Source organism: Xenopus tropicalis, chromosome 7 (genome assembly GCF_000004195.4).
Source record: "Xenopus tropicalis strain Nigerian chromosome 7, UCB_Xtro_10.0, whole genome shotgun sequence".
In the NCBI taxonomy this organism is placed as follows: domain Eukaryota; kingdom Metazoa; phylum Chordata; class Amphibia; order Anura; family Pipidae; genus Xenopus; species Xenopus tropicalis.
Window position 1 is genome coordinate 24,307,734 of NC_030683.2, and position 23,144 is coordinate 24,330,877.

Genomic DNA, 23,144 nt, shown 5'->3' on the forward strand with positions numbered 1-23,144 from the left:
GTGTGTAACTAATCCAGGATTACACGGATCAGTTTGCTGGATATGTTGAGCTGCTGAAACACATGTTTAATGTGAGGAAGGTACATTATATTATGATGAAGGGGGAAAAAAAACAAGTCTGTGTATGGGTTTTTTTTTTCCCATAATCTGCCAAATAATTATATCATTTCTATTTAGCTCTGTATTTTATTTGAAAACCTATTAGATTAAACAAATATTTATATCCACAAGAAAAAGGTCTTTAGCTTCCGCAAGCAGTCCCACAGTTGGTCAGCTTGTTATCCGCTTAATGGGCAATAAAACAAAAATATAAAAAGGTATGGTATCCGTTATACAGAAACCCATTATCCATAGAGTTCCATAGGGTGAAGACACATGGAGCTATTAGTAGCATTTACTGATAATTGTCTCTACGTGTGTTTTAGCAAAGGCAATTCTCAGTATTGTCTATGGCAAGGGATTTTCTGGAGTTTACTAGCTGTGACAAATAGCTGCTACTATGAGCTCTGTGTGTCTTCACCCTTATGAGGGAAGACACCTAGAGCTACTAATAGCAGCTACTTGTTGTGGCTACTAAAATAGACAATCCTGATCATTTACTGATAATTGTCTCTATGTGTGTTTTAGCAGAGGCAACTCTCAGTATTGTCTGGGGCAGGGTATTTTCTGGAGTTTAGCAGCCGTGAAAAACAGGTTTTGACAGTGGTGTGTAAGTTTAGAAGCTCAGTGTTTAAGCAGAAAAGGTGACATAGGGAGAAGAGAGCAAGTTGTACGAGAGGCGACAAGAGAAGCTGGGAGACTTAGGAGGCACTTACAGGATGGAAAGAATTAGGACATGCAGAAGGGGGCTCCCGAAGGAGGAGCTGGTTAGTGTTAGCAGAGGTGGGCAGAATGCATAAGGTTGAATGATTCTTTTGATGAGGGATGCAGAAGAGAATTAAATTTAGAAAACAGGTGTCTTAGGTTGTAATTGTAATTGTTTAGAAGGTAAAGTAGTACTCCTGTGTGGCCTTTTACAAGGCAGAGTTGAGGCATGACAATAGGAATTTATAATGGATAAAGTTCACGGGATTTCCTCTACATACTTTCCGCAGACATTGTACAGGAGGAGCCAGTGTTTGCAACTTTGCAACATACATCAATTAAAACAATATGCAGCATTTTCATGATATTTAATGTAATAATTAGATTTGGAACAGTTCCCTTAGCCCCACCCCCTCTTCCCCTGCTGATCTGGCCGACTACTTTGAGACTCAAATAATATGTAACCGTAGTCGGCTGTCCTCAGCCTGCATCCTCCTATCCCACAATTCCCTGCACACGTGATGTCAATAAGCAAAGGAACATCACAGTGCAATGCATTGTGGGTTGTGTAGTTCCTGCATGCTGTCTGTAAACTGTGGAGAAGCTGTTACAATTTGTAACATCAATGGTTTAGTCCCTCCTCCCCTGTCAGGATTTCAAATGATGCAGAAAGAGAACTGTTTTGCAGCTGGATTTCTGCATACAAAAATGGTATTTATTCCTACTTTTTGAAGGGACAGATTACAGTGATAGGGATATTAGGGGTTTCTGTTGTTTCAAAAGCCGGAGTTCCCCTTTAAATGATTTTTTAAGTAGACTTAAGATATGGAGTTCTCCTTACTGGCAAATTATTTTAGGGATCCTGTAATGCTGAGAATAGCCAACCTACTTTTAATTATTATTAGAAAGCACCACATAATTATTTGCATATTCTTATGTAGCTTTGAATTAACTTTTAATAATTACATACCGCTGTTTAAACCCTAAGCATTCTCGATAACAGGGTCCCAAACCTAACATTTCCCTGCTAATTTGTGCCAAGCACAATGGATTCTTACTGCTTGCCTACTTACAACATACAGGTTTACCAACCGTCAAAGGCCCTTACCCCTCGCTTGTAATAAAATGAACAAAGCTTGTTTACGTGCAGAAACTCATATAGCCAATAAGATGCTTGCTTTTAAACAGGTTACCAAAAAATTCTGCCCTGTTGATTGGTTGCTAAAAGCAACCTCATCTGTAACAAATTTCTCTGTCCGCAACATACCTTGCCTTTATGTATGGTGAGAAAATGAGAGAAAAACTGACATATGATGGAAAAGCATTTTTTTTACCCTTTTAAGAAATCTACACTTAAGTGTTACAAGATATAAAGAAGAATTCTCTTCCGACTTTTTGGAACCTAGTTCGTCCTTATGCTGTATAATCTTGAAAACTTGCCATGGCATTACAACTGGGCAACTATGCTCCAGTGATACCACCCATAGCAACCAATTAGAGATCTGCTATAGAAAAACTGCTTTAAGCTGATAGTTGTCATGGGTTACTGCAAGATTGCCAAGTGTTAATAAATTATGCTCAATTTAAAATAAAAAAAAAATAGTACAGGTATCGGCCCCCTTATCCGGAAACCAGTTATCCAGAAAGCTCCGAATTACGGAAAGCCCGTCTCCCATAGACTCCATTTTAATCAAAATCAGAATTTTAAAATCGATTCCCTCTTTCTCTGTAGTAATAAAACAGTACCTTGTACTTAATCCCAACTAAGATATAAATAATCCTTATTGGGGGCAAAACAACCCTGTTGGGTTTAATTAATGTTTTATTGATTTTTTAGTAGACTTAAGGTATGGAGATCCAAATTACAGAACGACCCCTTATCGGGAATAACCTTGGTCCCGAGCATTATGGAAAACAGGTCCTATACCTGTAAAGGTATGGGACCCGTTATCCAGAATGCTTGGGACCTAGGGGTTTTCTGGATAAGGGGTCTTTTCATAATTCGGATCTCCTACCTTAAGCCTGCTAAAAATAATATTTAAACATTAAATAAACCCAATAGAATTGTTTTGGCTCCAATAAGGATTAATTATATCTTAGTTGGGATCAAGTACATGGTACTTGGAAATGAAGTCTATGGGAGATGGCCTTTCCGTAATATGGAACTTTCTGGATAATGGGTTTCCGGATAAGGGGTCTGATAAGCCTATTGCTGGATTGTTTTTTTTTTTTTTAATTAACCAGTATTTTAGTAACGTCTCAGCACAGTTCATTAACTAATGAGCTCCTCCCTCCTCTTGCGTGCTGCCTGTGCTCTCGGACACTCCAAGATATCCTTAAAACATAGAAGAATTAGGAAGAATGCAGAAGAAGCAATAAGAGAAGTCAAGAAGAAGGAATCCCTGGCACTGGCAGTAGATGCTAGTAAGCGAGCAGGGGCAGAGGCACTTGATGTTACATGTAAGCTTGCGGGGCTGCCAGCTCTCCCTCTACACCAAAAACACAAGAGGAACCATTACATACACTTGGTGCTTGTTAATCAGGGCATTTTTGCTGGAACTGCAGAGGGAACACGGGGAATAGTAGTGGAATGCAGGAGCCTTCTGCAGTGAAATGTGATAATATAACGCAGTGTCCTGCTGCTGAACTGGATTTGAAGGCAGAGTGGGTTTCCCTGCAGCACCAGCTCAATACGCACCTGCTATCCTGCTCATATCACACTACTAACCGGGGGGGGGGGGGGGGGGGGGTGAATCTACTTTAAAGCCAGATTAGATACAGGTTTTATGAAGCAGAATGCATTAGCAGGGATAGTTCTGCGTGGCCTTAAATCAGGAATACTGTGTTCTTACTGTAGCACTCAAAGTTTTATGAATAGAATGGTTATTTATTACAACAATGGATGCCCTATAAAGATGATGAGAACTGTGGCTCTTGTTCCAAGCACATTATGTCCCACAACGCTTCGGCAAATGATTCAAACACCTCGTTTTTCAGTAGGGGCACTAGTGTACCTCGGAGGGTCTTAAAGGAGAACAGATGCTGATTGAATCTTTGTTTTCAGTAGCAGTAAGCTCCAAAGGATCACTGAGCTGCATGGCTGTAGCACAACATGTGAGCAGCTAAGCTGAGCCTCTCAGCGCTACTGTAATTCAAGGGATCAGAGGGTGAACGATGATGACGGCTAAATAACTGTATTCAGTTATCCAATGATCACCAGCGGAAGTCATTTGATTGTAAACCCTTGAGACCCACTGAGCTCCGTGGTATTTTTGAGCTGAATGCTTAATAAAAATGCGATCAACTGATGCACGGCTAGTCAACAGGAGGGCCATGGGACGGATGTGGCCCTCAAAGGGGTTTTATGGTGCTCAGCCTGCTGATAAGCTCCACGTCTCTGTATGACCATCATTTTATGTCATGTAATCTGCCCACTGCATGACAAATGTTGGACAGTACGGAACAAATGTATCAAATTGTAACAGGTTTAAAGAATTTTTAGCATAGTAAAAAAAATAAAAACTAACTGAAAACTGTTAATTGTTTAAGGCACAGAGGTTTCCTGAAGGTGAACTCCTCCTTTACTAACTTTATATGGGAGCGCAAATTTACTTAAAGGAGAAGGAAAGGTAAAAACTAAGTAAGCTTTATCAGACAGGTCTATGTAAATACAGCCATAAGCACTCACAGAAATGCTCCTCTATCAAAAGAAACACAGGATTTCTTGTCTCTTTTTTTGTAAACATGATGTTCCAGGGTCTGACTTCCTCTCTCAGAAACATCCTAAATTTCCTTTGGCCAGAGTCTGCACAGTTCTCTCCTCTCTCCCTCCCTCCCACCAGAATGCTAAGAACTTCCCCCTCCCTTAGGAATGTGTGATCTGAGCTATAACGGCTGAGCTGCAGACAGGAAGCTTCTAAAGCTGTTTACTCAGGTATGTAGATTGTAAGCTCTTTTGGGCAGGGCCCTCTTCACCTCTTTTATCGGTTACTGATTGCTTTATATGTTACTCTGTATGTCCAATGTATGTAACCCACTTATTGTACAGCGCTGCGGAATATGTTGGCACTTTATATATAAATGTTAAAGTAATGTATGGTAATTGTTTCTGCAGAATTAATATAGTGTTCTAGGTGGCACTAATATGGCAAATCTATTGGCAGTAACATGCCAAAATGACTTTCCTTCTCCTTTAAGGGCTAATAGGACATGTGTCATTTTTGTTAAACTGCCCCAAACAAGTTCCTATCAATGATCAAAGAACAAGGGTTGGACGGTGGTCCAGTGTCATTTTTTCCTTTGGTGCAGACACTAGCCTTAGGTTTAAGCCATGTGTGGCAGATTCTGCTTATTATTTGCAGGCTGAGAATTCTCAATGTGTGGCATAAGCCTTAAGGTCATACAGACAAGATCATAATTTCATAATCATTTTAGCATCTATGGTGCCCCCAATCCAGAGCATTGGGAAAGTTTGGAAATATCATCTGCTGACGCCCCATGAAGGTAAGCGTACTGTACATGAGCTGGTACCTTAGCCCAGCACCAGCCCAGGTATAATAGAAATGTATTTATCCATAAACACGTTTCATTTGTTGTTTTAAATTGTTGGAAACATTGAAAAACAACTCATAGTTGGGCTCTTAGTATAAACATCCTCTTTTTTTTTTAATCACATTGGCAGACTTAGTCACAAGCAGTTTTCCAAGAACTATATTTAATGTGCCACAAACAGCAAGAATATTGCTCCTGATTTCATTAAAGGAACAGCATCAGCAGTGGAAGGATTTTACCCCAGATGTAAAAGTCATTTAGGCCTGAATGGTAAAGTTGTAGACAAGCCAAATGGCCATAATAGTTATTGGACTATAACCATGTCAATCCCTAAATATATTAAAAAGCTCCATAAAATACTAAATGCTGCTTTCTGATAATTTCCACAAATTCTTGTGTGTTTGATGGATAAGTGACCCTTAAACTGACCCACGTTTATAACTATACTTATTTGGCAGGGCCCTCTTACATATTGTATCGGTTATGGGTTGTTCTTGTATGTAATCTGTATGTTCAGTGTAAACACCCATTTATTATGGGTTATTATGGAGTTTTTATTACAATATAAAACATTGGCGAATTATTACTTATCTGGAAAACCCAGGTCCCAAGTTTTCCAGATATTAGATCCCACGTGCAATAATAATAATAAACGAAAAAGCAGAGATGTTTCATTTTTTCTTATACAGGTATAGGGGCTCTTTTCCAAAATGCTTGGGACCTGGGTATTTCTGGATAAGGCTTGGAGATCCAAATTACAGAAAGATCCCTTAAGTCTGCTAAAAATCATTTAAACATTAAATAAACCCAATAGGATTGTTTTGCCACCAATATGGATTCATGCAGCTTAGTCACCAACAAGTGCATGGTACTGTTCTACTAATGACAAAGAAAAGGTAAATCATTTTTAAAAATTAGAATTATTAGCTGTATGATGCAGAATCCTATCATCTTGCACAAGTATCCTTCCCTTGGAAAGTCTCAGAAACAAGCAAACTGCTCCATGTACCATTGCATGAGTACAAAATGGTCAAGATTGCCGAGGGCACCAAAGCACATAAAATGTAATTGATTTTGCTTTCTCTACAGGTACAGGCACTTCGTTCTAATTCCTTGGTGTAAATTCCACACTTTTATAAGCAGGCAACACTGAGAAGGACAGAGTGGGAAACTGTAATGTTTTTTTTTTTTTTTTGTTTTAACCATTATAAATAGTCCTACTGTTTTACACCCTCTCTTGGCAGTGGCTTTATCCAGCCATAAAAAGAAGTATTCTTTGTACCATGAGTCCCAAATGTTCATCCCCTGTATTGCCGCTTTCCTGTTGATTCCTTCCCAGAGTTCTTCACTGAAAACTAGACTCCAAATACCCAATTTGGGGCCACAAATTGCAGCATTCCATGCACAGTAATTTTCCTACTGTTATACAAATAGTGGTGTTATACCCATAGAATTAAATATACGTACATGATAAGAATGACACTCAAGATCCAGATGTGGATCTGGTGGCGCTTCTACAAAAGCTAAAAGTATACAAGTATGGGAACTGTTATCCAGAATTCTCGGGACCTGGGGTTTTCCGGTTAAGAGTTCTTTCCGTAATTTGAATCTCCATAACTTAAGTCGGCTAAAAATCATTCAAATATTGAATAAACTCAATAGGCTTGTTTTGCCTCCAATATTTAATTAGATCTTAGTTGGGATCAAGTACAAGGTACTGTGTTTTATTATTACAGAGCAAAAGGAAATCATTTTTAAAAATTAGAATTATTCGCTTATAATGGAGTCTATAGGAGATAGCCTTTCTGCAATTTGGAACTTTCTGGATAACAGGTTTCCAGATAAGGGATCCCATACCTGTACAGGTACGGAATTCTTTTATTTGCAAGCCCTGGAGTTTTCTGTATTAAAAAAGAGGGAAATCATTAATGGTGCTTGCCATCAGCATAGATCAGTACTAACTACTGTCTTATAATAACAGAGAAAAAAGGAAGGCACTATGGGAAACGGGAACATGTATTACCTGCATTTCAAAGAATTTGGCTAATTCTTGTACTTTACTAGAGGGCTAGTAGTGGGAGGTCTATGGCAAAATACAGGCAAAAGAGACAATAGAGTAAATAGGTAAAGAACACAAAAATATAGCCTTCCAGATATTCAAAATAAAATATAAAGTTCAACAGCTTTTTATAGAGACAGGCACTCACAGGCTTTTTCACTCACAAGCATGTGTTTCAACTACAGACTATTCGGCTTTAACATTTATTTTACAAAACAAGTCTGAACACATAAACCTTATTTACACAGATTCTTTGTCAGGGGGTTATCACTTTGCACAGCCTGAACTTGTTGCTGTACTGTAAGGCTGCATACACATGCACGGGCGCTTATTACACTCACACTACACTGCCTAAGGGGCCTTGTTTTTTAAGCAGAGGAATAGTAAATGCAGTAGAACTACCATACCTAAGAGATATATAGATAGATCTAGCTACAACCAGCTTCATCAGGCACAGGTGCAATGCTATTCTACTCTACTCCACCTCCTTAAAGGGACAACATACCCCCTTTTTTAACACTGGTTCAATGAAGAGGTCTTGGGCTGAATATACTTTTGCCTATTCTTTTAATTAGGAAATATATATTTGGGTTTTGGGTTTTTGCTCTAAAACTGGATAAATGTGAAAATGAAACTAAAGTCACATTCTACTTCCTGATCCTAACGAGCAAAGGCAAGTAAACCAGCATTCCAGTAAGAAGCCTCTGTATAATGAGTGATATACACAAATGTCTCTCCTAAAAACAAAGCAGGAATTAACCCCTTAAAGAGATGATAGCATTGAATTGGCCATTGGTTGGCAGGAAAGATCGATCCCACCCTCCACTGACGTTCAGGCTGAATCATCAGATATTGAGGTAGAAACAATAGGAATTCTTCCCCTATCTAACGATTCAGCCCTAAACACAACTTTTGCTCAGGTGCCAACGGCAGCTGATAAAAATCTGTTGTCCCGTCTGATCAACGAGACGATCGATATGGGTTGTCTCGTCGATCCGCCATACACGCATTGATTATTGTATGAAATATTGGTGCGTGTATGGCCAGCTTTAGTTTAATATACAGAGGAATCATGCTAAACATATTTTTTGCCTATTGTTTAAATTAAGAAACAGCAATGATTTCTGTTAATAATGCTTGCACTTAACAGACAAGTCAAACTCTACTTTATTTGAATACAATCAAAGTAAATCAGCATTTAAGCCCCCCCACCCTGTTGAGCTGCTCCTCATCTCACAGTCTAATAGCTACAGCTGGGGGAAGAGAGGGGTTTGTTTTGATTGTGCTCGTACAAACCAGGAAGTAGAATACAACTTTGCTTTCAGTTTCAGATTTTGCCCTTTTAGTAAAATAAATAAGAAAACCCTCAATAGTTCCTAATTAAGACAACAGGCTAAAAGTATGTTTAACACAAGCCCTATTCATTGCACTAATGTTGAAAAATGTAGTATGATGCCCTTTAAAAGCAGTATCTGTATTGATTCCTGCATCAAAGTTGCAAGCCAGCTGATTAAAAGACCTGACTCAGACAAAAAATAATTTTGGCCGCAAGAAAGTGTTCATATAACGAACTTTGCCCTGTATATGATAAAAATCAAATGGTCTGAAGTAAAACGTTTAAAGGAGACATATCATATAAAAATACCGTTAGGACACACCCAACATTCATTTGAAACACAGACAGAGAACTGATAGGATCTATAGGGAGCTATAATTTATAATTGCCTACAAAATTAGGGTTTTTTTCCATTTATCTAATATGTCTACTTTAAAAGTATTGATCCGGACATGTACCTATGTGTATGCATGCGTACCTGTCTGCCTATGAAATGGGTAAGCACAGGCAGGAACGCAAGGAGGCAAGTACAAACAGACTAAATACACATATGCTATTCACATAAACACAATAACTGGCACGACAAAGCTAAATATCACCATCACTTTCACAAATGCATTAACACAGATGACCAGAATAATGTGGGAAATCTTACAGAATACAATTATCCCATCTACTTATGTTACAAATATAATCAGATGAATATGGATAATCCCTAAATATGCAAAATAATGCACACAAAAATGTAAGTAATTACTGCACATACACTCATAAGCCATTATGCCTGATTGCAATCAGATGGCAAAAACAGCAGGAATAACAATACTGTCAGTTGTGCGCTAGGAAGGATTTCCTATTACTTATAGGCTTCTGTTCCACTTGTATATAAAGCTTGCGAATAATCACCATAGAGGAGGGGAGAAGGAGAAGCCTTTGCAATAGCCCCAAGGACACTGACCCTGCCAGCAAAACAAGCTACAGGCTTCCTCGACCTGATTAATTGGCATCACTGCGGCCACAAGTTACATGCAAAATTCCTATGATGGCCACCAGTCATGGGGATGTAGCCTTTCCTTCCATTGCTCATTGAAGCTATGGGTCTGAAGTGTATGCTCTTTGGGGCAGGTTCTCCCATTGAGAACATACAAATCTGCTACCCAATAAGTCTGTTACTGCTGTAATAATGGCTGGATGGATAGATAGATAGATAGATAGATAGATAGATAGATAGATAGATACACTTACAGAGAGGGAGGGAGAGAGAGAAGGACTTACACTTATAAAATATAGTTATACTTATAAAATACTTTTATAAAGGTTGTATAATTCCGGGACAACTTTTGGCTGAAAAATATGGAAGCTAATACATTTTTTTACCCACATTTCAGCATTTTCCATTCTGGTAAAGAGCAAGCAAATTGCGGCACATGTTTTTCCTTTAGTTATTTTCTGAAAATGGCATGAATAATGACATTAAGGTGCTTGAGTCACCAGACACAAGTCAGTTGAGAAACTATGGCATTAAGGCAGTTGTTAACTCTAGCCGGCCATACACACAACGATATTGCACAAAATCTTGTTTTGTACAATATTCGGTGCTTGTATGGCGGCTCAAAGGGGCAAACGATATTGCAAAGGCTGCGGATATCAGTCGTCTAGTCGATCGGTCACGTTAAAAGATTATGGTTGGGCGTCCGAGCAAAATCTACATTTAGGGCTAAATCGGCAGGTGGAGGTAAAATTCCTATTGTTTCTACATCCATATCTGACGATTCAGCCCTGAATGTAAGTGGAGGGTGAGAACGATCATTTGATATGGCTGTGTGTGGCCACCTTAAGGGCTCTGGCACACAGGGGATTTCGCGCAAATCGCCCCGCCGCGTCTGCCATCCCGCCGGCGACTTACATGTTCGCCGGTGGGATGGCAGGGGTAGGCAACTCGGGGAGATTAGTTGCCCGCGAACAGGGAGTTTTATCGCGGGCGACTAATCTCCCCCGTGTGCCAGAGCCCTAAGACTTAGATTTATCAAAATATGAGATCTGAGCTCACCACAGAAAAATTCACTCCGTTGATTTCTATGGAATTTGTAGATGTGTATTTATGAAAAGAGAACTCTTACTTTTACCTATTGATAAATATACTCCTAAAAATCCCACAGGCATTAATAGAAAGTGAGTGAATTTGTGTGTGGTGAGCTCTATTCTCACATATTGATAAATCTGCCCCTAAGGCTCCCTGGCGTCCATTATGCCCCTGTAAACCGGCACCCTCACTCTCATGTACAAATGCCAGCACAAGCTCATTACTTGTTGCAAATCAATTGCAGTCCTGGGCAAACCCTTGCTCATCAGGAAAGATAATGTTTATTTTGATTTACTTGCAGGCAGCACTAAAACAAAATGGATCTCCTGAACGAGACATATAACCTGCCCAATGGAAATAGGAATTTTTACATTCATAGCTATTTTATTTTATAATGGAAATGCAGCCAAAATACATGGTGACTAGACAGCCCCAGGGAAATTGCCCTACTGTAGGGTACAACTGAGATGGAAGATCATTATACAGGAGCAGTTAGCTGATGTTAAGGTAGCCATACACAGGCAGACTTAGTTACATAGTTAGTTACATAGGGTTGAAAAAAGACCAGTGTCCATCAAGTTCAACCCATCCAAGTAAACCCAGCACACCTAACCCACACCTACCAATCTATACACTCACATATATAACTATAAATACAACCACTAGTACTAACTGTAGATATTAGTATCACAATAGCCTTGGATATTCTGATTGATCAAGAACTCATCCAGGCCCCTCTTATAGGCATTAACAGAATCTGCCATTACCACATCACTAGGAAGGGCATTCCCCAACCTCACTGCCCTCACCGTGAAAAAACCCCTACGCTGCTTCAAATGGAAGCTCCGTTCCTCTAATCTAAAGGGGTGACCTCTGGTGCGTTGATTGTTTTTATGGGAAAAAAGAACATCCCCCAACTGCCTATAATGCCCTCTAATGTACTTGTACAGAGTAATCATGTCCCCTCGCAAGTGCCTCTTTTCCAGAGAAAACAACCTCAACCTCGACAGTCTCACCTCATAGTTTAAATCTTCCATCCCCTTAACCAGTTTAGTTGCACGTCTCTGCACTTTCTCCAGCTCATTAATATCCCTCTTAAGGACTGGAGCCCAAAACTGCACCGCATACTCAAGGTGAGGCCTTACCAGGGACCTATAAAGGGGCAAAATTATGTTCTCATCCCTTGAGTCAATGCCCTTTTTTATACAAGACAGCACTTTATTTGCTTTAGTAGCCACAGAATGACACTGCCTGGAATTAGACAACTTGTTATCAACAAAAACCCCTAGATCCTTCTCCATTAAGGATACCCCCAACACACTACCATTCAGTAGATAGTTTGCGTTTATATTATTTCTACCAAAGTGCATAACTTTGCACTTATCAACATTGAACCTCATTTTCCAGTTTGCTGCCCAGTTATCTAATTTTGTCAAATCGCTCTGCAAAGCGGCAGCATCCTGCATGGAACTTATAGATTTGCACAATTTTGTGTCATCAGCAAAAATAGAAACAGTACTGTCTATGCCCACCTCCAGGTCATTAATAAACAAGTTAAAAAGCAAAGGACTGACCCCTGCGATACTCCACTAACCACACTGGTCCAATTAGAAAATGTTCCATTTACAACCACTCTTTGTACTCTATCCTTCAGCCAGTTCTCTATCCAATTACAAATATTATGTTCTAGGCCAATATTCCTTAATTTGATCATTAACCTTCTGTGAGGTACTGTATCAAACGCTTTAGCAAAGTCCAAGTAGATGACATCAACTGCCATTCCAGCATCAAGGTTCCTACTCACCTCCTCATAAAAGGCAACTAAATTAGTCTGGCAAGATCTGTTACGCATAAAACCATGCTGGCACAAACTAATAGTATTGTGAACTGCAATGTATTCAAGTACCCTATCCCTTATTACCCCTTCCAAAAGTTTTCCTACTACTGATGTCAGACTAACAGGCCTATAGTTTTCAGGCTGAGAACGGGATCCCTTTTTAAATAATGGCACCACATTAGCAATCCGCCAGTCTCTCGGCACCATGCCAGACCTCAATGAATCCTGAAAAAGTATGTGAAGAGGTTTGATAATGATGAGGTGATAATAAAGTTCCCACCCCTTCCTGCTTCATTTTTTTACTATTCACATAATTAAAAAATAATTTTGGATTCTTTTTACTCCTAGCTGCAATATCCCTTTCCATTTCTATTTTAGCTTGCTTGATAGCTTTTTTGCATGCTTTATTTGCTTCCTTGTACCTGATGAAAGTTTCTGCTGTCCCAGCTAACTTGAATGCCCTAAAAGCACGTTTTTTCTTACCAACCTCGACAATAACACTTTTATTCAGCCATAAAGGTTTTGCTTTGCGATGCCTCTCCTTGCTTACAAGGGGGATATACTGTTGTGTATACCTACAAAGCAATGTTTTAAAGATGTTCCATTTTCCTTCTGTGTCTAACCCCATGAAAAGCCTTTCCCAGTTGACACATTGCAGAGATGCCCTTATACTGGCAAAGTCTGCACGTCTAAAATTGAGCGTTTTAGTTAATCCCTTATAGCGCTATCTCTGTAGCATTATCTCAAAGGAGACCATGTTGTGATCACTGTTCCCCAAATGCTCACCCACACAAATGTTAGAGATAAGCTCATTATTATTAGATATCACCAGGTCCAAAATAGAATCATTCCTAGTGGGTTCTTGAACCGCCTGAAATAAAAAGTTGTCATTTAGCATATTTACAAACCTACTAGCTTTTTCTGACTTAGCCACCCCATTACTCCAGTCAATGATCCGGATAATTAAAGTCCCCCATAATAACAACTTGACCCAGTTTTGAAGCCTCCTCCATTTGCAACAATAGCTGGGCCTCATCCCCCTCATCTATACGGGGTGGTTTATAGCATACACCAATGATCATTTTCTTTGTGACCTTCAGCCCTACTGAAATTTCTACCCAAAGAGATTCGACGTTTTCATTGGTAATGTCTTTATTACATGGCTTTAAATCTGACTTTACGTAAAGACAAACCTTGTATAGCACTCTGACTGGCCCATAGGCTGAAGAGACTATATATGTATATAAACGTATAACCTACAGGGGGCCATGCATGTGTATGCTCACTCTTCAACCAAATTTGGGTTAACCTCCCAAACAAGGAAAATACCAGTAAGTAATGAGGAGCCACATAGCTGAGGTCGCTCTTCACTTCCTTCCAGCAGACCAATGGAAATAGACAAGCGCCACACCGGCCATACATGCCATACCAAATTTGGCATGAAATGGTCAGCTTAAAGCTGGCCACACACACACCAATATAATAGTTTGGTACGATTTTCGGACTGTCTGTGGGCTCAGAATTATCTTCCCAATAATTTGCGGACCGCGGTGAACGGTCGTTTAGTCGATCGGACAGGTTAGAAAATTTTGGTCAGAACAATAAAATCTTTGCATGTGTATGTGACGATATCCTTGGGTGACCTACAATGCATCTCTGGGAAGTCACTTTCGTATGATTGTTGTATGATAATTATTTTATGTTCAGAATATCCTCCAAAATATTATTTTTAGTACTTTCTCCTGCAATTTCAATCTGGATGTTTTATATTGCTGCATTTAAATGTTCGATCGAAGACGATCAGAAGACGACTAAAACCTGAATGCATATGGCCAGCTTTACTCTGAATAGTTTAGGGGCTGGAAGTTAATATAAGGTTTTAAGAGCAGTGGCATTTTAAACTGGGTTCTGTCTGCTCAAAACAGATCCCACCATCCTTGCACTGCCGCGGGGGTTTAAAGTGGGTCAGTGCAGGCAACATCTAATACAAATGTGCATGCTGTAAATAGCTGCTGCAAAAACAGCTCTTGGTTCCCAACAAGTCACACATACAGTTGCATTCCCAGTCATATCTATGTGCCTCTAGTTTAAATAAACTCTAGACCAAACAGTTAACATTTTACTGTGGAAAGTGAGTTCAAATACAATTAATATAAATAAGCTTCTGTGAAGATATAGGTGGCAGCCACTCAAATTAAATGGGGAGGTAGGGCATGTTTACATAGCAAATGAGAGAAAAGCTCTGTAGAAGAATACAAGAGTTTAGTCGGGGTCTTTGTCAGGGAACATGCAAGAAAAAGAGCACGTGCCCCTGTTGAAGACCCCTATCTGCAGGGGTTGCATTGGGATTTTTTATAAAGCAAAATGAATTAATTTTGATTTTAAGCTGGAGTGCCCAGTTTTTTTTGTATTTACTGTAAATGAATATAGAGGCCATCCTCTTGTAGTACAGGTATGAAATCCATTATGTGAAAACCAGTTATCAAATATTTAAAATGTTAAAATGTATTTCATTTTTCTCTGTAAAAACAAAACTGTACCTTGTACTTGATCCCAACTAGGATACAATTACTGCTTATTAACTACTTATTTTTTTTAGTGTGGATATCCAAATTACAGAAAGGCCCTTTACCCAGGCCCTGAGCATTCTGGATAACAGGTCCCATACCTGCATATATTTTCTACATAAGCTGAACATAGATGTATAACACTATTAGAGAGAATACAATAATGTAACCAGTGACAAAGCGGTTTTGCTAAAAAGCTAAATGATCGGTTGTGAGGAAAAGAAAACACTTAAAGACTTTCCAGAACAGGAGCATTTCCCTGTTTGCCCCAAACAATAGGAAGTTGGAAAGAGGCCGGATACTGCTGCTTGAATCAAGCACATCTCACACACACACAGAACCTTCCTGAACACAACTGTGTTGTCAACTGAAAGCCAGAACTACGACACACAAATAATTTCTGAATGAATAATGTTATAGCGAAGGGATGAACATGAATGATAACACACAAGTACAATGATAAACCACTGCATGAATGTGCATGTACATATTGCATTATACACTGCCTATTAATAATAATATGACAAGTAGAACCATATAGAACAATGCAAGTGCTTTACTGGCAATGTGGAACCACATCTGAACAGCTGTTGTTAAACTACAACCCTCTCAGCCTTCTATCAAGTAGCTGAAGAACAGCTTAAAGCACTTTGCTTTCAACATAAATAGTGTATTCCATTTGGACTTGCATGGAGGATAAAAGTCACAGTGACAATTTAAAAAACTTTGCAATGTCAGTTTAGCTAACTGATTTCCAAGCAAAAAAGTCCCGGGCTAGTTGGAAGGGATGAGGGAAGAGGTATCTGCTGCTGCTGCTGGGGAGGGAGGGGGCGGCATGTACTTCAGCTGAATGGAAAGGGCCTTCCGTTGCTGCGAGCTGGGGGAATAGGCGTGCCTTCCAGGCCATTCCAAATTGATGAGCCACGGAATTCAAACACTACGTTATGCAGTTGGCCCTGGGGCAACAATAGACAGATCTGGGCAAAAACAAACAGGCTGCTGAGCTTGTGCAGAGGATTGCCGCCACACGACCACATTACTAGCATTAACTCTGTTGCCACATAAAATGCTGGAAGTGAAGCCACTTCCTCTTGTGTTATACATTGTTTCAGATCAACAAAACCACAAAGGAGTGGTGTTTACAGATATTCCAATATAGAAACCTGACTTGTGTAAACTGGATAGATACTGTGCTAGGTTCAATTATTTCAGGACAGGGGCTTATCTGGCTATTTGTACAGGTAGTTCTCTAGCCCCAGGAACTTTCCCTGGCTCACTGTGAGTTCCCGACCAACATCTGGAAGGCTGTAAGCGTTTCATTCCCACACTATGCTCTAACAGGCTGCCAGCGATTCCTCATAAGCTCACATTGGTTAGCTTGTGCACACTTGCCCAGCTACACTAAAAATGGTCATTACGAACCTATGTAAATGATCTGTAATGTAATGATTTTAACTTTTTACAGAATGGCCAGTTCTAATTTTGCAATTGGTCTTTATTATTTATTTTTATTTAGTTGCCTTCTTCTTTTGACTCTTTCCAACTTTCAAATGAAGGTCAATGACCACAGCCGTAAAAAAAAAAATTATTGTTACCATTACTTTTTATTAATTATTTTTCTATTCAGGTCCTCTCTTATTCATATACCAGTCCTTCATTCAAAAGACTCCCTGGTTGCTAAGGTAATTTAAGCCCAAGCAACCAGATAGCTGCTAAACTGCTGCTGAACAAAAAGTGCAATAATTAAACAACTACAAATAATAAAAAATGAAGAACAATTACAAATTGTCTTGGGATGTTGTTCTCTATATTCACACTAAAAGTTCACTCAAAAGTGAGCAACTCCTTTAAAAAAAGGAGTAAAGGAGTAAAATGAAAGCTGGCTCACCTAAATGAAGAAAAAGTATAAGAAAATCTCATGTACTGAGAACCCTGTCTGAGCAACACAGACACACAGGAGAACACAGGCTAAGTGCCCTTTGAAGGGCTCCTCATGGGTCCCTGGGAACTGTGTTGTAACATACAGTAGTTCATTAAATACAGTTATTCCTTTTGGTAAAAAAGAACTGAAAGCGTATAAGAAATGTTCAAGAAGAGGTAGTCATCAAGCCACTATGCATACCTGAAAGTACTTACATCCTATGACTGGAAATAAGGTGCTTAGAGCTGCATTTGCGCAACAACATGAGCCTAAAACAGCCCAGCACGAGCTAAGGAGCTACAGGCTATACCTGTACATGAATGATGGGGCTTGCACAAGAAAGGGAGTTTCAGTCATGCCAGAGGTAAGGGGGGGGGATTGTACAAGGATGATTTCTAGATATATCAATGGACAGCTTTGGTACGCTGGGGGCCAGAAAATATTTCAGAGGGGCACATCCGGCCTGTGGTACTACTGCTGTACAGCTGTGAAAACCAATTTTTAAGGGGAGTCTTAAGGTAACATTTTGCAGGTTCTCAAAACACTCACGGTGGAACACTGAGAAAATGATACAAACACAGCTCCAAATGCTTACATAGCTGCACTGGCACACACACGGAGTACACTGGTGCGGACAGCTTCTGAAGGACACACAGCCAGACAGGCACTCATCCATGCACACCTGATCATATCAGCATACACCAAGCTGGCACTGGTATATTAAGATAGTAAACCACACACACACACACATATTGCACTGGCACACAGCTATTTAAGCACAAACACAACCCACACTAGCACAGCACACATGCAAATCTGCACTGGTACATATAGTGACAAAGCACACACAGTTACATTAGTATGCCCACATGGACACGCAACACCAAAGAACACACAGCTGCACTGTCATGCACAGTCTCCCAAAAACTTACACAGCAGCACAGACACACATAAGGTACCCACGCACACAGACAGGTGCACTGGCACACATAGTTGCCCATGCACACACAGTCACACAAGCAAACACACAGTTGCACTAGCACACAGTGTCACAAATGTGTGCACACACAATGACCCTAGAACACCAGTGCACCGGCACACACAGTTGCCCATGCACATATAGTCACCCATGTTGCATGGCACATACATTCACACAAGTCTGCGCGCACACACACCCACAATGGCCCAAGAACACACCTGTGCACAGACACACATTTTCACTGGCACACAATGTCACACAGGCTCATGCACACACATACAATGGCCCAAGACCACACCAGCGCACAGAGTAGCCCAAGAACTTAGCAGCATTGGCACCCTTAGTTACCCATATACACACAGCTGTACTGGCACACACAGTCACCCATATACACACAGCTGCACTGGCACACACAGTCACCCATATACACACAGCTGCACTGGCGCACACAGTCACCCATATACACACAGCTGCACTGGCACACACACAATTACTCATATACACACACAGTTGCCCATATACACACAGTCACCCATATACACACAGCTGAACTGGCACACACACAATTACCCATATACACACACAGTTGCCCAAATACACACAGCTGCACTGGCACACACAGTCGCCCATACGCACGCACTGCTGCCCATACGCACGCACTGCTGCCCATACGCACGCACTGCTGCCCATACGCACGCACTGCTGCCCATACGCACGCACTGCTGCCCATACGCACGCACAGTCGCCCATACGCACGCACAGTCGCCCATACGCACGCACAGTCGCCCATACACACACACTGCTGCCCATACACACACACAGTTGCCCATACACACACACTGCTGCCCATATACACACTGCTGCCCATATACACACACAGTTGCCCATATACACACACAGTTGCCCATATACACACACTGCTGCCCATATACACACACTGCTGCCCATATACACACACTGCTGCCCATATACACACACAGTTGCCCATATACACACACAGTTGCCCATACACAGTTGCCCATACACACACACAGTTGCCCATACACACACACTGCTGCCCATACACACACACTGCTGCCCATACACACACACTGCTGCCCATACACACACACTGCTGCCCATACACACACACTGCTGCCCATACACACACACACAGTTGCCCATACACACACACAGTTGCCCATGACACTCATAAGTGTCACACAGTCGCCCTAAAACATGGAGTTTGCCCTGGCATATACACCCCGATATCAGCTAGCACTGACACAAAGCCCGTCAGTCTGAGGCTCCAGCACTCACCCACTCCGTACTTCTCCTCTCTCTTGGTGGGGACCCAGCGAGTCATGTTTGTCTCACAGCCACATCCGTCCACTCACACAGGGTCACCGCAAGGCTCAGGGAGCCCGGGAGTCAGCACCCCCGGGGAAACGGACCGAAGCACAAACTTTTGTTTAGGGGGGAACCCGGGCTGCCCAGCCCGACTGGCGTGTGAGGGATTTCCTGGAGCTGACCCCTCCCTCCAGCTCAGGATGGGGCGGAAGAAAAGAAAAATAAAAAGTAACCAACAAGTGGAATAGGGCTACCGGGTGACAGGCTGAATGGACTCTCAGGCCGCCATTTCCCAAACCCCCCTTGGGTACAACATAAAGAAGCAGGGGGGGGGGAATAGAAGGGGGAGAAAAAAAAAAAAGTTTGTTGGTGTCACGTGTTCCTGACGTCACGGTGTAGGAAAGGGATGCGCCTGGGAATGGGGCTTGGGAGAGTGGGAGAGTGGGAGAGTGGCCGGGCAGCCTGGGACTGCCTGTGTATATACGGCCATACTATATGACCATACTCAGTGCATTGCAGTCTCTTCAGGGTTTAGGGTAGAGGAGGGAAACCATTTGACAAGAAACAGGGACTCCCTTTAGATGAAAATGTGCAAAAATTGTTAGCCGTCTTTTTTTAAAAAAGAAACATCTAACCTGTGGCCCCCAGTGTTGGTAAAAGACCTTGGTGGTCAAAGGATATGCAGACATATTACACCCCTGTTATTTGTTACTTTTCCCAGTTTTACCAGATAAATTTAAAAATTCAGTGACACGTTTAATAAATACTTGTTGCAAGACAGCACAGATTTTAAATAAAATTGCAATTAGCTCAGTCCCACTATGAATATTCTAGACAGGTACTTGAATTCATCATATCTGGCAACATCACCTTATACATGAGCCCCTCTGACAGTGAGGTTTATACATGAACTGTGGTGGATTATTGTATGCATTCCATACCAGTATAGAATGTGAATTAACATGGCCTATTCTATTCAGTTGGTCCTATTTCCACTGTACTGTTATGAACTGCCAAGTACAGCTGGAGATGTTTTTACTTTAGCTTTTTTATTTAGAATAGGGTTACCAGATCACAAGAGAATTTAGGGAAATGTCTAGAAAATCCATCTAGAACTGAACGGATTACAGTTTACATGCAATCGACACAGCCCTGCAGCAAGCATTAGATGTGTCCCTGAATTTTCATATGATCTTGTAATGCTAATTTAGGACAGGATACCTATGGGATGGTCCATTTGTTGCATGGATTGAAGTTGTATTCAAGGCAGGTCCAGACTGAGATTCAAAATCACATACATAGCGGTACAAACAGAATCTACACATTGCCGATACCAGTTTCCAATCTACGCATTGCCAGCCCTGGGAGCTAAAGGGCCCCACAAATAGTTGCATCATTTACCAGTGCCCAATTTAGGAATATAAGTGGATCATCTTTTCTGAAAAAAAATGCCGGCATTCTTGTCTCTTCTAATTTTCTTTAAGCATCATTTTTACTGATCAGGGCAGTTTTAATACCAGACAGGTTGCAGCCCTAGATATTGAGTGAGAAGTAAGTGTATGAGGTTTGGTTCCTGCATGAAGCTTTGCACTAGGGCCTACGGACCCCTAGCTATACCCTGCTCTGCTGCTAAAAATGCACATTAGACCCAGATAGGGGATGATTTTATATTTGTGTTTAGGAAAAGTTAATTAAAGCCATGTTCCTCAAGGCTTTTTTTTTTTACACCTGAAATATCAATTAGGTTTATGGAAAATTTTAGGGTTTTTTTCTCCTAGGTAGAACTTTAAAATAAATTCACAGACAGAAGCCAAGCTAAAGCTGGCCACACATGCTGTGATATGATCATTTAAAAGACAAATGTTTATTAGACTTATAATTAGGTACAGAGAACAATAAAGCATAAACATCAAGAGCAACATCTTGGAGATGAGATCAGCTGGCAAACTGGCCATCGATGTAAAGATGCCAGTCATAAACCATTCAGAAACTTCATCTTTTGTGACCGTCTTTATTTTAAGATCGACTGCACACAAACAGGTATTATTGTTTAAGGATTTTCAAACCTGCCCAAGTGAGGGTTTGTGCTCTAATTTTGGCTTGTCTCAAAATTGTATGAAACCATGTAGAGGTATGGGATCCGTTATCCGGAAACCCGTTATCCAGAAAGTTCCGAATTACAGAAAGGTCATCTCCAATAGACTCCATTATAAGCAAATAATTCTAATTTGAATTTGAATTCCTTTTCTCTAATAATAAAACAGTACCTTGTACTTGATCCCAACTAACATACAACTAATCCCTATTGGAAGCAAAACAACAATCCTATTTAAATGATTTTTAGTAGACTTAAGTTATGAAGATCCAAATTACGGAAAGATCTCTTATCCAGAAAACCCCAGGTCCCGAGCATTCTGGATAACAGGTCCTATACCAGTATCTAACAACAAAATTGGTGTGGTATGGCCACATTACATAGTTAGTTAGTTACATAGTTACATAGGGTTGAAAAAAGACCTGTGTCCATCAAGTTCAACCCATCCAAGTAAACCCAGCACACCTAGCCCACACCTACCAATCTATACACTCACATACATAAACTATAAATACAACCACTAGTACTAACTGTAGATATTAGTATCACAATAGCCTTGGATATTCTGATTGATCAAGAACTCATCCAGGCCCCTCTTAAAGGCATTAACAGAATCTGCCATTACCACATCACTAGGAAGGGCATTCCATAACCTCACTGCCCTCACCGTGAAAAACCACCTACGCTGCTTCAAATGGAAACTCCTTTCCTCTAATCTAAAGGGGTGACCTCTGGTGCGTTGATTGTTTTTATGGGAAAAAAGAACATCCCCCAACTGCCTATAATCCCCTCTAATGTACTTGTACAGAGTAATCATGTCCCCTCGCAAGCGCCTCTTTTCCAGAGAAAACAACCCCAACCTCGACAGTCTAACCTCATAGTTTAAATCTTCCATCCCCTTAACCAGTTTAGTTGCACGTCTCTGCACTCTCTCCAGCTCATTAATATCCTTCTTAAGGACTGGAGCCCAAAACTGCACTGCATACTCAAGGTGAGGCCTTACCAGGGACCTATAAAGGGGCAAAATTATGTTCTCATCCCTTGAGTCAATGCCCTTTTTTATACAAGACAGCACTTTATTTGCTTTAGTAGCCACAGAATGACACTGCCTGGAATTAGACAACTTGTTATCAACAAAAACCCCTAGATCCTTCTCCATTAAGGATACCCCCAACACACTACCATTCAGTAGATAGTTTGCGTTTATATTATTTCTACCAAAGTGCATAACTTTGCACTTATCAACATTGAACCTCATTTTCCAGTTTGCTGCCCAGTTATCTAATTTTGTCAAATCGCTCTGCAAAGCGGCAGCATCCTGCATGGAACTTATAGTTTTGCACAATTTAGTGTCATCAGCAAAAATAGAAACAATACTTTCTATGCCCACCTCCAGGTCATTAATAAACAAGTTAAACAGCAAAGGCCCAAGGACTGACCCCTGCGGTACTCCACTAACCACACTGGTCCAATTAGAAAATGTTCCATTTACAACCACTCTTTGTACTCTATCCTTCAGCCAGTTCTCTATCCAATTACAAATATTATGTTCTAGGCCAATATTCCTTAATTTGATCATTAAC

The 23,144-nt window shown here is 40.7% G+C and overlaps 1 protein-coding gene across 2 annotated transcripts in view; it reads right to left on the bottom strand.

Moving 5' to 3' along the window:
* dock1 (dedicator of cytokinesis 1) overlaps positions 1-19,816 on the bottom strand; it is a 215,706-nt gene extending 195,890 nt beyond the window's left edge. The window contains exon 1 of one of the 2 annotated variants that reach the window (XM_012959631.3): positions 19,437-19,816. In XM_012959631.3, the coding sequence (XP_012815085.1) occupies positions 19,437-19,482 (46 nt within the window). In that variant the 5' untranslated portion in view covers positions 19,483-19,816. The remainder of the gene's footprint in view (positions 1-19,436) is intronic. The other variant, XM_002932662.5, reaches the window with a different exon arrangement.
* Positions 19,817-23,144: the final 3,328 nt, after the last annotated feature.